The 17,036-nt window shown below is 31.7% G+C and overlaps 1 protein-coding gene across 3 annotated transcripts in view; it reads right to left on the reverse strand.

Moving 5' to 3' along the window:
* Nucleotides 1–2,113: 2,113 nt before the first annotated feature.
* The window catches only part of LOC145334880 (silk gland factor 3-like), a 63,985-nt gene continuing 49,062 nt past the window's right edge, over nt 2,114–17,036 (reverse strand). For 2 of the 3 annotated variants that reach the window (XM_080180493.1, XM_080180491.1), the window contains 6 exons: nt 12,281–12,407; nt 11,807–12,024; nt 11,462–11,543; nt 10,830–10,981; nt 6,672–6,719; nt 2,114–4,578 (listed from right to left, as the gene is read on the reverse strand). In XM_080180493.1, coding sequence (XP_080036619.1) covers nt 4,478–4,578; nt 6,672–6,719; nt 10,830–10,981; nt 11,462–11,543; nt 11,807–12,024; nt 12,281–12,407 — 728 coding nt within the window. In that variant the 3' untranslated portion in view covers nt 2,114–4,477. The remainder of the gene's footprint in view (nt 4,579–6,671; nt 6,720–10,829; nt 10,982–11,461; nt 11,544–11,806; nt 12,025–12,280; nt 12,408–17,036) is intronic. The other variant, XM_080180492.1, reaches the window with a different exon arrangement.

Consider the following 17,036-nt stretch of genomic DNA (forward strand, 5'->3'; position numbering starts at 1 on the left):
CCCGAGATTCCGTCGACACGGGCTAACAAAACTGGTATTAATATTATGATTGTAAAGTTTTATATTTGTAGAAAACTGGATATAAAAATGGATACTATACATGATTTTTTCAGAGTGGCTTAGAACCGGTTCTAATCCAACGGAAATTAATCGGTTTCGAAGCCGCCCTGGAAATTAATTTACCATCGTTCATAAGATCACCCAAACAGTCAAGAAAACAAATTTTTGCTTTGTCTCTCTAAATCCCATTTGTGCATTACCGACAGACAGACAAAAGGACATACTTACAAAAACATTCACAAAGTAGCTTTGCTATTAAAGACCGACTTTGCTTACAGTGAAAACGTGTTGGCTGGTTGTCTGGAACTTGATTGGTTTGAGTCTTGGTCATTCAGGGATCTTCAGAGATAAGACAATAGATGATTTATGTATATCCCCAATGATGATGAACAAAAATACACCATATGTGAATTGAAATATTTTAGTGATTTTAGGACACTAGTTAAATCGACTAACATAGTATCCGATCTAATGAAAGTATCACAGTACCATTATACTCAGTCAGACAAACGGACGGACATTTATACAATTAAAGAGTAGCTTAGCCTTCTGTAAAAGAACAGCTCTATGATTAATACCTCAATTACTATTAAAAACCACTCCCCACACACACACTCACTTGGTGTGCATCCAATTCCGCAACTTCACCCCTTCAACGTGTTTCATATTTGCAAAAAACGCTGCAAATTGGAAATAACATCAAGAATATGTTAAATGGCGAAAATTAAGTGGAGAGAATGGGATCGTGGCAATAAATCTATAAATATAGATGTATAACCAGATAACTACCTGGATCCCCCCGTTGGGGACCTTTTATATCAGCTAGCAAATTGCTTTCTGATCTTTTGTAGCAACTTGGCTATGTATATATTCCCGACGCTATTAGTTGATTTTCAAAAGCCCAATTGAAAGACGGTCCAGGGTCCTCGGGATGTAGATATACAGTTATTTAACCCCTTCCCTCTCTATTGTTTTACTCTAATCTTGTGTATTTCAATGGGACAATATTTCTAGGGGAAATGATGGGCCACCCCCACACTCGTGTATTCGTGAAGGAATGCGAACTTACAATTCCTTCCAACTCTTTATACTGACTTCCACCAGAGGTTGGGTGCAAAATTATTTCATCTACAAATTTTAGATTCAGTTTTAACTGTGGATATTTGGTTTCATCATATGATTAATGTCCAGCGATCATACATTTTAAAATGTTGAAAACGAGAAGCAAGAGTAGGGGAATGCCTTGGTTCATAAACAGGTGCAATTCATTACCATGCACAGTTAGGACTTCCAATCAAATGTCGTGAAATCAAAGGGTTGGTTGTCTGAAGGACGTTTGGCCGTATCACCATGCATATCATTAAGCAAAGTTTGGTTCAGTGATACACTTTAAATTAAGATCTTGTAGCGTATCTTGTCCTCAAGACTATCCAAAGCTAACTCCCCCTTTGGATAAGGCCAAATATCTTATCTTATGGGATAAGACAAAGATAAACAAATTGACTCTCCATTATGGTAATTAAATTACCCCTTTTGTATATTAAAATTATTGGTTAAGAAGTTTTGACACTGCTAGTTTATACAACCTAACCAAAATTTAACACGGGTCCCCAAAATTGTAAGTAAAACTTTGGGACCAGTATAATTTACGGGCCAGTTCCCATCCATTCAATTTATAATATACTAAATGATATTGGATGAAAAGTGTGATCACCTGGAAACTTGCTTGGGTAAAGTTACCATATCACTTGCTCTTGTCAATTTTAGTTTTGAGATTTTAATTTCTCAGTTAATTCGTCAAAATATTTATAAATGCCTCCTTTTTTTAGGATTTTTATTTTCAGGAAATATATCAATATAGGCTTAGCCATTCGCGAATCGCTCAATTACACAGTTTTCTTATTGTTTTTTCTTACCTGTTTTCTCTAGCCGAGAAATTCATACTTCCCTTACAGCGTTACGGACTGACGGACAAACAGACAAATTACAGCGTAGCTTCGCTATTTAAATATCAAAACTAACCATCTAACAAATAATATTAACACAAAAATTATTGTGTGATATAAATTTAATCAACTAATCATTCAAGATAAAAATTAATACAATTAATAAATATAATAATAAGGAAATTTTATACATTTTTATATTTTGCCCATGGAATGTCAATTAAAAAAATTACATGTGCTTTCAATAGTATAATAATATCAATAGGGTTAAAACTAAAATTTCAAATAATAATCACTAGCAATACATCTTTAAGGGATTGTGAACTAAAAAACAGAATGTAATCAAATACATTTAAAGGGAGTGTGTAACATATTATTTTTGTTAACAGAATGAAATAACAGTTAAAGAAATAATATCATATCTAAAACTATCATTTATTTGTTCCATTTTTTGGCACAAAAGCGTGTATTTTCATCAAGATTATTTAATTTCTATTTTCAATTATAATAATAATAATGAGAAAATTATTAAAACATAAAAAGGTTGATTGTTTTTTTTTTAATGAAAAAAATGATTTTGACATAATGACTTAGAAACACAAACGAGGAACTTTAAAAAACCGTACACAGACGTACATGTACACTGTTGTTTACATTTTGGCACTAAATTATAATTGTACACAATAGAAATTACATTAGTACACTATTTTTTATACATTTTAGCAAGTGTAATATAAGTTCTAATGTGTACATACAGATACTTTGGAATGCAGAATGAGGAGGATTTTTATTTATTCAATAACTAATAGTCATGTACGTACAGTAACTTATAAAGCAGCAGTAGGTACAAAAACTGGTTTTCATCACATTTAAATGGTCATCATTGCTAGATATAAGTTCTTTCCCATTTTTGAATTTTTCAACCAAAACCTAACTTGCAATTACTGCAGTGTACGTTTTAATTATGTTCTTCATAAAACTAGACTTTTAATTATTTTAGAGACTTGTTATATTTCTAGCAATAATAACATTTATTTGAATTAATATGATGTAATAATAATAATAATAATAGCATGTATTTATGGTGTAGGTCAATGATAATTGAAATAATTATAATAATGAATAATAATTAAAAAATGGCATAAATCTGTTGAATATTAATTATGATAATATGATCACAGTGTTTAATAGGAGAAGTAACATGATGTACATAAGACAGTAACCCTGAATTTTAGCCTTTTTTCTATACACTAAAGTTTAAATTGATACTTTTTTCTTTTATGAAATTTAATTAAAGTTAATTCTAAAAAGTATTAAAATACTCAGAAATGTACAGAAAAAACAGCTGAAGTATGTACACAGCGCAGTACCATGTGGTCAAAATTCAATATGGCGGATTTTTGGCGGTTTTTTTTCAACACATGGCACTCAGTCTCATCAGAGATTCTTATTTTGTTTTATTTAATGTTTTTATTATGGCACAGACATTAGTAATTATGGCTGTAGTATTTTGACAAGTCAGTTTTAGTAATTCTTAGATATTTATTTTCACTTGTTTTTCTTTTTATTAGATGATTTTTAAGTCATCATGGGCGTTTTGGCACTAATAGATTTCCAAACTTTGGTGCTTTTTTATTTTTTAATGTTTATTATTCACTAAAAGTTTTATACATAGGATTTTACAGTCATTCTTAAATCACTGCGCAAAAAAAAAATTGTTTCCTAAAATTCGACAATAACAATAAAATAAAACATGATATATAGAAAAATGTAATAATAAAATAACACGTGCGCTTATGATGACTTATTTCTACGCATTTTTGGGTCACATAATTGTATGGGCCCAAATTTTTGTCACATTGCCTTTGGTAGGTACACATGCTTTTTCAAGTCCGTTTTATCATTTATCCTCGTTTTGGATCAAAAGTTTGGTTAAAAAATTTCCAAAACAATACATTGATTACATATGTATGTCTTGAGGAGTTGATTTAATCTGCAGTCAAACAACAGCACACAAACAAAATGGCGGCCGTGTTGGTTTCCACGTGATGTACTGTGGTGGCCGTGCGCATGGACACTCTGGAGGCATGCTTTGCTTACAATCAGCCGCCATTCAGGTCACTTTTGCAGTCGGTAGGAAAAACAATACATTGACCCTCCATAATGCATTTGAAGCACACTTTTCAGGAACATGTGTATGTTACATGGTGGCTGTTCTTCGCAGATTTTCACTATTTTTTCCCGCCATTTTTTTCGCAGTTTTTTTCTTTGTTTATAATCATTATTATTAAAAATGAGGTAATTTCTAACTATGGCTGTGTGTGTTTAATTTTTCTTCTGTTTTAATGTTAATGATAGTAATAAGACTGGTTGAGGAGGCTGGCCGCAGACAAAGGGAAGTCAGCCGCGGCTGCCGCCACAGCTAGCAGAGAGGATGTTGATGGGTGGAGGGGCGAGGCGGGGGTTGTGGACTAGTGCGTGTGCTGGGGAAGGTGTGGGTGGCCGTGGTGGGCAAGGTGGTGGGGGGACAACAGAGGGGGGCTGTGCGGCTGGTGAAGGGGAGGCATTGGACCTGAAAAAAAGAAAAGAAATTAGCTTTGTTTGGTATAATTGGACTGCAATCTCTAAGGGACTGTTAATAACGGACGGTTGCTTATACAGACATACCCTAGTAGTAGAGTAGATATAACACTTAAATGAAAAAATTGAAAAAAGTGGCCTTCTTATTAGTATTCAAATATTATATTCAGATATTAAACTGCAATGCAATGTCAAATTGTTACAGAATTATCAGATTTGGGTTTTCTTTGTTAATTTTGTTTCAAAATGTACAATTTAGTTAATTAAAGATATACAAAAGGGAGTAAATCTGTCTTTTTTTGCTGTAGGAATCAATTATTTTTCTATCCTGTTTAATATTTTTAAAGCTTGATAACAATCTAGAAAACCTTAAACAATTGCTAAAGTCATGGTAAAGATATGAAGTCTTGAAAAGCAACCATCCACATATCTATCCACCTATCTGTATAAAAAGTAGTTATAATGTTGAAACAATAGGTTAGGTCCTGGTAACAGATATGATCCATGGATAGATACAATCAACATTATTATTCAGAGTTCATATAATTTAACGGATTTTTTAAATTGAAAATAAATCTTTTTTGCTTAAGCTTATAAACTCTAAGGCTTGTTGTATAAATAGATAGAAATCCTAAAAAATCTCTAATAATAAAATCTTATTTTCTATATATTTGCTGTATTGCATCCATATCTTCTATTTTTTCTAAGACAGTAGTTGAATCTTTGCCAATCCTCTTTTTAAAAGTCTAATCCTTAAAGTTTGATGTATGCCCGGACCTTAAATTCAACAACACTTTTATGTCCCTTTCTCTTCTTTTAAACTGGCATCATAAAGTCAAATTCCCCTCAAGATATTAGAACCATATAAAAATTAACCCCCCAAATAAATTTCTGTAACTCTTCCTTTTAGAATACAATTAAAAAGGGCAAGGACCCTAAGGCTAGGGATAACGCCACAAAAACCATGTAAATAGATAGATAGATAAACATATGGAATGACAGATAGATAGATAAACATATAGAAAGATGGATAGATAGCTTTTATTTACTTTAATATGTGGCATGAAGTTACATTGTGTGTATAAATCATATTGAAAACCCTTGATGATGACATCACAAAATTTATGCCAATTTCCTTCCAGTTTGACAGTGGACAATCAATAAAACCCCTCAGTTTTATTTAGTTTCATTTATTGTTCTTTTTTAAAGGTTAGGTTAAATTAGGTAGTGGTTAGGGGGTGGGGGGCTGAAGAGTTAGAACTCCCCTCAGCGTCTAGAAAAGATTTTAATTCAGGAATAAAATTGTAGGGGGGTTGGGGGGGGGGGAGGTTAAATGTAGGCCACTTTACAATTTGGGGAGGTTACTGATTATTTTTTACTTTCATGTATTCAAACAATGGTCTTAAGTCCTTCTTACAAAAGTTTTTAAAAAAAATTATTTCCTTCTAACTTAACAAGTAAAATCTTTAATTGTTTAACTAAGAATATTTTTGCTCTTTTTTTGACTAACATAAAAGTTGGATACATAACTGCTTTTCTTCAAATGCAAAATCCTCTTCTTATATTTATCTATTTTTAAACTGGAAATTTCAGTGGTATTAAAGAAACACTGAAGGCCTACTGAAAGTTTAAGTGTCTTTATATGTACATACGTGTTTGTGAATATCATTTTTAAGGAAGTCAAAATTTTATTCCCTGTTGGACCAGAATGTAGCTTGTTGACATTCAATTTGTCGACTGCATTGGACCAAATAAATTATGATACGGTTGTTATTAGCTGATATATGGTTGATTGCAAATATATGGCCTTTTCCCACAAATTACTGTTTAAATTAATCTTTAAATTGTTATATTGAGTAGCCCCAAGGGGCTAAGGCACCGTAGGTATAGGCCCTGCATGGTTAGGGCTCCCAGCAGGGGTTTAACATAAGTAAAAAAATAACCTCCTATTTTTTGTATTTAATTAAAGTGGGGGGGGGGGGGGATGATTAAGTGCTTGACAACCCCTTTGTAGGAAAACAACATCAAAATTGTAAAATTCTAAATTTTAGTTTGCGCTGCGCTTCAACTCAATAATTGACTTACTTGTTCCCCAACGGTGTTGAGATGAGGCGGCGTGGTGATCCTTCAGATCTAAAATACAGAGACATTGTTAGATAGATAGATATTTAGAAAATTAGATAGATGTAAAGATATACATATTGTATTATCATAACATGATAATTATACCAAATATTAAATGTGTTTAATTTGTTTCATTGAAATAAATTTTAAAACAACAACAAATAGTCAGATAAACAGATAGGTATAAGACAAATTGGTTGTTTAATAGATAGATACTAGGTAGATGGTTAGGTAATTAGATTGATAGGAATAAGGTAGTTTGATAGATTGGGTAAAGTAGCTAAACAAATAGACAAACAGATTTATAGATATATAGTTCGTATTTCATACTATGAAAGAATTTCATACTATAGCACTTGAAAACATAAAGTTAGAACAACTTAATAAATTCCAACATACTATCAAAATATTCTTTTGTTTATAAAAATATAATAGCTATAAAAATAACATTTCCACGAATATTAAAAGAAATGCTGACTATTCTACTCTCATACTCAAAAATTAGAAAGATGGTGGATAGAAAGATAAATCTGCTGACTGACAATTTCTTTAGGCTGAACTGAAAATAAACTTTTCTGGGTAAATTGTAACTAATTACTTGATTCTTTAAGAAAAAAGCAAGGTCAGGTCGTTTTAAGATGTCAAAAAGAAAACAAGGATTATTTTGTCCATGGGTAGCTTACATCATTAACAAGCTTATAGCTTATTATGGATGTACGGACGGACCTACTTAAGTTATAAAGTAGTTGCGCTAAAAGAAACAAAAAGGAAGAAATATAAAATTTAACCCTTACAGATCGGGGGAGGGGGGGGGGGGCTCCAAGAGCCACCCCCCTCTAGTTTTTTCAATCTCATTCTTTTTGTAGGTAAGATGGAGAGCTGTAACTTCATGACTTTTTAAGTTTAGTAATTATACGTCGGCAAAAGTTGATTTTATTAAGATATCTGGTCTGTGTCGGTCGTGGTGTCCGGTCAAAGTCGGTTGGGTAGCAAAAAAATTAGAAAAAATTCTAAATAAATCTTAATTTCTACATTATGACTTTTCCAATTTTGAATTAAGTAGGACAATAAAATAGTACTATTTTAAATATATATATATTATATGTTCAATTAAAACTATCAAAATATTTATGACATTAATGTATAGGTTTTTTTTTAATAATAAAATAATATATATGTGCTTTTATAAATAAAATAGGTTTTTTGCAGATTCTTTTGCAAAAATTGGAAGATTTTTGTTTCATTTCAAAAACATTTTAATCCATTGTTTCTTAGAAATTTGAATATAAATGCTGAAATTTTACAACTTTAGCATCTTTTTATTGTTCAAATATCTCTTCATATTAATTGTTTAAAGTCTTTTCATGTTTTAAACATATTTCTTTTCTTCTTTGTTCAAACTTGTTGGAAATGTTAAAATAAATAGCTTTTTCTTCATGTGGGTCAGAAGAGTTTTATATTATTTTTGAAGTTTGGGATAGATGAGGGCAATAGTAAAAATGTAGAGGATTGATAGATTAATAGATTGATAGATAAATAGATAGATGAATAGATTGATGGATGAATAGATAACTGGAATGATATATATGTAGATGTATGGATACATAGATGGATTGGTACATAAATGAATTGATATTTAGATAGTTAAATGGAAAGGTAGATATATCGAGAGAAAAGATAGATTGACGTTGAGCTTAAATAGATTAATTTGATATAACAAAAACCCGTGTCTACCCCCATTGGTCTTGGAAGTAAAGAAATTAGCCCCCATTATTTGGGATGAAAAAAAATCTATTACACATTTTGAAAGGCTGATTTATTGAGCTATTTAATTTGGGGCATGCGCGCGAGCCAGGTTGAGAAAGGGGGGGATGGGGGTGAAACAATTGATAATGACTTCAATCAATTAGAATCTAATCACTTGGCCGTAATTGGTTCAGCCAGTTATTAACCTTTCAATAGATTGTTCTAGTACAATTGATAGATGGATAGACAGATAGATTAATCAATAGATATTTGTTAAGATAGATGGATTGATAGATAAATAGATAGATGGATAGATATATGAAAAGCTAAATGGATAGATAGATGGATAGATATTTGGATAGATGGATAAATAAATAGTGGATAGATATATGGATGGATGGATTGATTGTTAGATAGATAAAGATATAAATAAGTAAATTGATAATATAATAATGGATAATATTGCATGATTTTAAAAAATAACACTAAAAATGCGATTAAAAATGATTATCTTTTTTATAATCCTTTTAAATGGTTTAGCCACCTTATAATTAAGAGTGTTAAGTATACTCTAAATACCCCATCAAAATTTAACTAATTACATGGCTTTAAATTTTGGCGTTTTTATTTTCCCCACCAAAAAAATGTATCAAATAAAAAGACCTCAGCAAATTGTAATAATAAGAAGATTGTTATTGTTGAAAGTTGATAATAGTTAGACCATTAATAACGCAGCATTAACTAGCTATCAATATTTCAGTATAACAATGAAAGGTTCACTTTTTATAAGTTCAAAGCACTGCAAGACTGTGTAATAAAAAGGAAACGAACGTACTTTGGTTGATATAGAGTAGCTACGCTTTAACAATTATCAATTAATCACTTTAATGATTAATTTTGGCAACATTGAAAGAAAGCCAAGAAATCTTAAAAGGCGCTATTTTCTCGCGCCCTAATTGTCCATTAATGTGCGTGTAAAAATCTGACACGGGGCATTCGCGCGTGCCACACAAATTTGTCATGGTACTTAGGAGACGAGTTTGGTTTCGACCATTTTTTTGGGAGGCTTTTCTTTCAGGGAACAAGGGTGGGTAAATAGGAGATACAAAAAAGCATAAATATCCAGGGAGGAAGGGGAGATTGAGCTGTTGATGAAACTAGTCCCCAAAGTTTTGTAATAATGTCTTCTTATTCGTTTGAATTATTGAATTCTTATTGGTTGGCTCAATAAGTACAGTGTCCAAACATTTCAACCACCTATTGTAACCTACAGAAGGGGTAATTTATGCGTATAGTTATTGGGGATGTACATTAATTTTTCGGCCATTGTCTTATCCCTGATAAATATCCCATTATAAATTTTGTGTATGATAAGTCATGGCCTGTCATTGGCCTGTTATGGATCTAGAGGTCTTTCATGACATTCTATATTGATGAATGAATTATATGTAGTCCTGTTTGCTTTGTATAAAAGTTGCTATGGCTGACATATTATTGTCATTGCCTTTTAATCAAATTGACATTATGTTCAACATTTAATATTACTTCTAGAAACTTGTACTTTCAATTTAAATCAATTCCTATAATGACATAGTAAATTAACCTTATATTGATAAGTTAACAGCATAAAAGACAACAACCAACAATTCCATAATAGAGGTAGTTTTTAAGACATCCATAATCCCTTTATTTTTTTAACAAGGGATGGTTTTAAAAACTTGGTTAGCATTCACTTCCGCAAAGCAAAGCTTCCCTAAAATATAGAACTCATTCGGTTCAGTAGTTATTGAAATCTTAAGCTTTCACTCAAAAAACTTTACTACTTGATATATAGGATTAAACCCCCTATATTCATTGCATCTTGTACGGGAGGTTATGATATGCAGAAGTGAAATAACACCGTTTAAAATATTTTTGCCCGAAGGTGGATGCGCAACTTACATAATATTGTAATATATGATGCTTACATTCCTTAACCACTAGCAGCAACCTTTTTTGGGTATTTTTTAGGGGAAAAATATGTAATTTATATGCCATTGTTTGTCTTATTTACATGGACATATTTAAGCTTTTTTTTAACCAGAGGGCTATTTTATTTGAAAAAAAATGTTCATTTGTGATGATACACTTTATTCAGCATGTTTATACTTTATAATACTAAGCTGAGTAAGGAGAGGTGGAAAAGTAGGAGGCAAACTAATTTTTCATTAGATAAGTTAGTATCCATAGTTTGATAATGATTCATATGTATTTAAGCATCATAGAAAAAAAGATAGAAAGTCATCGAGGTAGATAAAAAGTCAATATAGAAAGATAGCCAAGTAGCCAGATAACAAGTTGGAAAGATAGAAAAAAAAATGCGCGGGCTCATACCTGGTGACCCATGGTTGATTGGACTGGTGAAATCCCTCTGGAGGGGCTCGTGGGGGGCACTAGGGTCATAGTGTGGGGGGTCAGTCTCCCCCGTCAGGGGGTTGTACTCCCCACCCATCTGGGGAGGGGTCATTCGCTTCTCCTTCTGGCGTCTGTAATAAAAAGTGTTAAATTTTTCATCTAAAATTAAATATTACAAATAAAATAATTCTTAGAGAGTTAGAGAAGTAATATGTCAGAAATCTACGTAGCAAAAATGTAAAGCGGCGTCAATAAATTATTTGTCAATTTTAAGAAAATTGTCAAAAGTTTATTCTAGCAGTTACTCTATTATTTGTACGTAAAAAGTTTTAATAGATTATTCCTCTTATAGATTATTTTTGGTAGCTTGCTATTGCTGCGCTACCAAAGGACATTCTAGAGAATTGGTAGAAAGTATCATGTGTGACGTCATAAAAATACGTTTAAATCCATCTCTTTTTAGGGGTTTCCTTTCTCATTCCTTTCTCCTCTCATCCCTCCTTTTTGGACGTACTTTTATGAAGTCACACATGACACTTTCCAGCGCTCCCATTAAAGACCAAAGAACATTTAAAAATAAAGAAAAGTGTTGAAAAGTGGCCTTCACTGACCTCTCCTTGGCATACCTGTTGCAGAACCATACCCTGACAACCTCCTTGTCCAGCTGGAGACTGTCCGCCAGGCAAGAAATTTCCTGTGCACGTTCCTTGAATGAATTTTCCAAGAAGGTTACAATGGCAAAAAGTTTCTGTTGGAATTTGGGGGTAAGATTAAAATTTTTTTTAAAAAAAGTTTCAGGTGAAAATATATGGTAAAACTATTTTGCCTCCATCATTTCTTTTTGTTAAACGCAAAACAGTTTTTTTGTGATATTCTAATTTTTGAAAAATATATTTTTTAAGGGGGTTAGTTCTAAGAGGTGGTTAGCAAGAGTAAAATTGATTCAAGAATCCGTCCCTGGGCGGTTGGTTTTGGGGATTTGTTAAAGTGTTGTTCCAGGGCTCCTTTGACCGCCACCTCGATGCTGGTGCGCTTCTTGCGCTTGCGCCCCTGCGCCGCGATCTTGTCGATGTTTGCCGAGGTACCCGTTGTGCTGTCAGCCTCCGCCAACCACTTCTGCAGCAGCGGCTTCAGCTTACACATGTTCTTAAAGCTAAGCTGCAGAGCTTCGAACCTGCATACAAAATTAATTAGATAAGTAGATGGGTAGATAAGAGAATTAAATTGATAGGAATATATATAGATAGATAGACAAATCTAATAGATGTATAAATTGATGGATAGATTAGAAGAAAGGGGGGACTTTAAAGATAGAAATATTGGAAAATATTAAAAAGATAGATAAATAGATAGATTAATTTTGATGAATAGCCAGATAAATAAAACTTCAGACAAATAGATTTTGAACAAATTAAAAAAAAATGTTGAACCTGCAGATGGTGGTCTGGCTGAAAACATTGCCGTAGAGGGTGCCGAGGGCCAGGCCGACGTCCGCCTGGGTGAAGCCCAACTTGATCCGCCGCTGCTTAAACTGCTTGGCGAACGCCTCGAGGTCATCTGAAAAACCGACGGCAGAAAATTGCAGTGAGTATCGTGTTAAAAACATAGGAAAAATAAATAGGGAGACAGAGATAGAACAATTGACGATAAATTAATCTTCCCCCTAATTTTAATAAATAAAATTCTTCCTTTGGCAGTATATCAATATCTAACGAAGAATTGGGGTGTAGATTAATTTAAACGCTATTGTCGTCTCTCTCTCTCTCTCTCTTTAAAAATCAAAATAAATCATAAGGTATGTATTTTCTACAGGGTGCACTTTGAATTTTGTTATACTGGTGCAAAACTTTTTTTATTTCTTTGTAATTTGCTTAAATACTTATAATATAACAACATATTATTAATGTTAAAGTATTGTGTTAAAAAATGAATTTATGCATTAAACAAAAAAATGATAAAAATCCATAGAACACCCTGTAGATATTATAAAATACTAAAAAGAAAACATTTCTTGACATATTTAAACAACAAAGCATTAAAATTTCAAGCATATTTTTTGCCAACAAAATGACTACACAAGAAAAATTTAGCAAATTTTTAAAAACTAGTTGAAATTTGAAAAATTCATAAAGCACGTACCATCAGAAATATTTTGTATATTTAATATTTTATGTACAAGCCCTCAAAATCATAAAATATGAAAGGCTTGTTTTGCTTTATATTTAGGTTTTTATTCATTTTAGAAAGCTTGACCTAATATTTAAAATTATTTTTTTGGCCGGGCGTTTGATTTTGGAGAAGGGTAAAAAAAAATAATTTTCATATAAATAAAAAAGAGATTGAGAGAAAGAAATATTTTTGATTTACAGACAGAAGAACAGACATAAAAAACATTCAACATATAAGTTGTTTGAACATTTTTAAACAAGTTTTTTTGCTGCTTAACTCATTTAACTGTTGGTTTTAGGGAAGGGATTAGACAAATAAGGAATATTTCTACTCCAACTATTCAACAAGTGAAAAATAACAATTTATACTAAATTGCTATATCTAGTAACTAGCAGCTGTGCCTTCAAGCATCTTGGTGCTCTTTAATTGAAGGGGTTGGAAAATAGCCTAAAACCATCCCAAGATTTTTTGTGAACTTTCCATAAAATGGAGAACTTAATCGGTTCAGTATCTTTTGAAATCCTAAGCTACAGACAAAAAAGCCTTACTACTTTATATGATAGGATTGATAAAGCAAAATCTTTTTTTCCGATGCAATATCCTTATTCCCTGTAGTATGGCTTAGCTAGACTTTTGATTGTGAAATATTGCTGTGTGATTATGATTATGTCGACCAAGGAGTATATAACATAAAGTCCACAAACTATGATACACTGTATTGTGCTGTAGCTGTATCAACATAAGACTAAAGTATATCTTTATATTGTAGATATAGATTTCTACAAGTAATGCTAGAACTAAACTTATTTAATTCGCTCTAGGTTATAATTTTCAACCTTAAATTATTTTGTTTTGGCTTCAAAGTAAGAATTAGATAAAAACGAATGAGATAGAAGAGAGAGGAGAAAGAGAGAGAGAGAGAGAGAGAGAGAGAGAGAGAGAGAGAGAGAGAGAGAGAGAGAGAGAGAGAGAGAGAGAGAGAGAGAGAGAGAGAGAGAGGGAGAGAAAGAGAGAGAGAGAGAGAGAAGCAAAATATGCAATTTAAAAGCTTTTTATTTATTTATTTTTTGATGAAAAAAGTATTTATTTGCTTTGGAAAGAACAAAGCTTCCAAACAAGGATAATACTGTTCATAAGTGTGGTGTGTTTGTAGGTACAGAAAAAAGAGATTTGTTGAAATATAAAATGATCACTGTACTTTGTAATTGCTTAGATAATGACAAACAGACAGACGCAAGTTGTAGAGTAGCTGCGCTACTAAAAAAAGCTGAGAAAAAGTTAATCTAATCATGGAAAAGGCATTTTCCGATATTAGTATTGATTATAGCACTACACAACACACTAACACACACAAGCTAAGCTTCCCTGTTAGGCCTAGGGGAATTGTGTTGACACATTAATTCAGTTTTTGGTCGACATTTAGATACAGAGAGAAAGGGGACAATGGACTGTTTATTACACTAGTCCCCAGAGTCTTAAATTTACGTTTTCTTATTCGTTTGCTTAACAACCTTGGGGACTTTGACTGAATTTTGATTGGTTGGTTCATAAAGTTGAGTGTTCAAACGTTTCAACCACTAATTTTAATCTACTTAATCTACTGAAGGGGTATTTTTGTGTATCATCATTGGGGATGTACATCAATTTATCGGCTATTATCTTATCTCTTTAGATTCCTGTTTTTTTCCTCTCAATTCTATATTCTCTTGACCAATAGAGTAAATAAACCCTTTTTATTTCTTTATAATAAAGGTATTAATTTAGAGTGATAGGATTATTTATAGATGGGTATGTTTGATATAGGAATTAGAAAACACTTTGAAACATCACAGAAAGCTTAAATATATGTGTATATGTTCTTAGAAATAGGTATTATAAAGCTAAATAATACGAGATTTATATCTTAATTCCATCAACTTTAGATCAAATTTGTTAGAAATAAAAATATTGAATTGTCCCTCTATCTTGAAGCCCTTTATTATCTTTCTTTATATCTACTTTGGTAGAAGCAAATACATATAAAGAAAGAGTGTGCGTTGACATCCGCAGATTTATAACATTATCAAAACAGCATAACCATGCAATGATAAAACAGAGAAATCTGCCAAAATTCGTTTATTATTAAAAAATACTCTATCTCATTTCTTAATGTGTATTTTTGGCGAATATGAAACACTATGCTCATGTAATAATATGCGGAAGTGTAGGGACACCAAAAGAATAAAAGTAGTTGTTTAGTTTATTTTTATAGCCAAATAAACAAGGAAAATACAAGGCATAAAAACTTATAGTGGATAGTTTATAGGATAGGTCATCTTGGCCAGTAGCTTTTAATTATAATAAAAGTATCTATTTTTTATTAATGCACAGTTTAGGAAGATATTGTCAATAAAACACTCTCATTAGGAATAAGAAAAGAGATAGGGGACATAAGGCTGTTTATTACACTAGTCCCTAAAGTTTTATATTAACGTTTTATTATTCGTTGGTTTAACAACTTTGGAGACTTTGGTAAATTTTTATTTGTTGATTTATTAAGTTGAGTGTTCAAACGTTTCAACCACTAATTTTAATCTACAGAAGGGGTAAATTTATGTACTATCATTTTATCGGCCATTGTCTTATCCCTTTAGATCCTTGATTAGGAATACTTTGTACAATTATAGAATCAAATATGTTCTTATTGACCGTCAAACTATCGGAAGGACGTATGGAAATACCCTAGATATAGAAATGCCTTCCTACTATAGAAAGATTTATTTTTGACCTCTTTAGGGTGAATAAAATTGTATAAAATGACAAATAATAAGTAACCATTCTTTTCTTCCCATTATTGTGTATATTTTACCATGACAAATATGGCTCTGAGAATTCAGAAAAAAGCTCACATATAAAAAATGAAAATAAAAGGGAAGGGAGAAAGCTTTATTTTGAAGACCACAGTGGCACTTTTAAGGTAATTTTCTAAAATAAATCTTTTAAAATTAAGTTTAAAAATTGTGTTTATTGTATTGAATATAATGTACTAATATTATTTATTAAATTTATAACTTTTTTATAATTTCTAAAATTGATGCATTTTTTCCCACTGTGAATAGCCAATCCAAAAGAAATATCACTGTAGGACAAAAAAAGAGTTAAATTACGAGTATTTCACACTGTGAATAATGAACTCAGCCCAACAAAGCGGTGCTCATGCAAAGCAGTAAGAATTTTTGTTTAAATTATTGAAAAATAGCATGCTTTTGAAGTTTGGCAATGGAAGGCACAATTTTAAAGAAAGAGTATATTTGATATAACGAAAAGTTGTAGGTAAAATATATTTTTAGGTGCAATGTTCCTTATAGTTATTAAAATAAAATATGCTTTCTAAATTTTTGCTGTTTTTATTTGAGCAATGAACATAATTTTTAAGCTTCAAAATTGCTGTGCCCATTTAGATTTAGAGAAGAATTTTTTTAATGTTGTTTTTAGGTGATTTTTTAAAGGGTACAATGAACAAGGCAATACCCGGATTTTTTTTATAATTTATTGTTTTTTAACTTTTAAGCTTTATTTGTTACTAGTGGATGTGCCCTTATTATCTAGGGGATCTGTATTCAGAGAGGTTGGGAAGGGTACACACACAAAAAGCCAGACTTGAATCTTAGAATTTTATAGCATAAAACCACCAATAGGACCTTTATAGCAAAGAAGTATTATCGATTTTTAAAATTACAGCAAGCTTTTGTTTATAATAAGATGAGAAAACTAAAAGTTCCAGGCAAAAGAGTTTTTCTTGAGGCACTCTATCCCTGCCAAAGAGAAAATTAATCTACCCTTAAATTTGGGGGAGGAAAGCTATGTAGATTAATTTTCCTATATCTCCGTGGCTTTTGAAGCTTCAAAAAGCAACGATACCCTTACCCTTGAGGCCACCTGGCTTTGCCTACCACTAAGAACTTAAGACTTAAGAAAGTTTTAACAAAAGAGGTGATTTGGATTAAAATAGTTCGGGTTCAAATCCTTTTTACTTAT

Source organism: Acartia tonsa, chromosome 13 (genome assembly GCF_053477335.1).
Source record: "Acartia tonsa isolate MP-2025a chromosome 13, ASM5347733v1, whole genome shotgun sequence".
In the NCBI taxonomy this organism is placed as follows: domain Eukaryota; kingdom Metazoa; phylum Arthropoda; class Copepoda; order Calanoida; family Acartiidae; genus Acartia; species Acartia tonsa.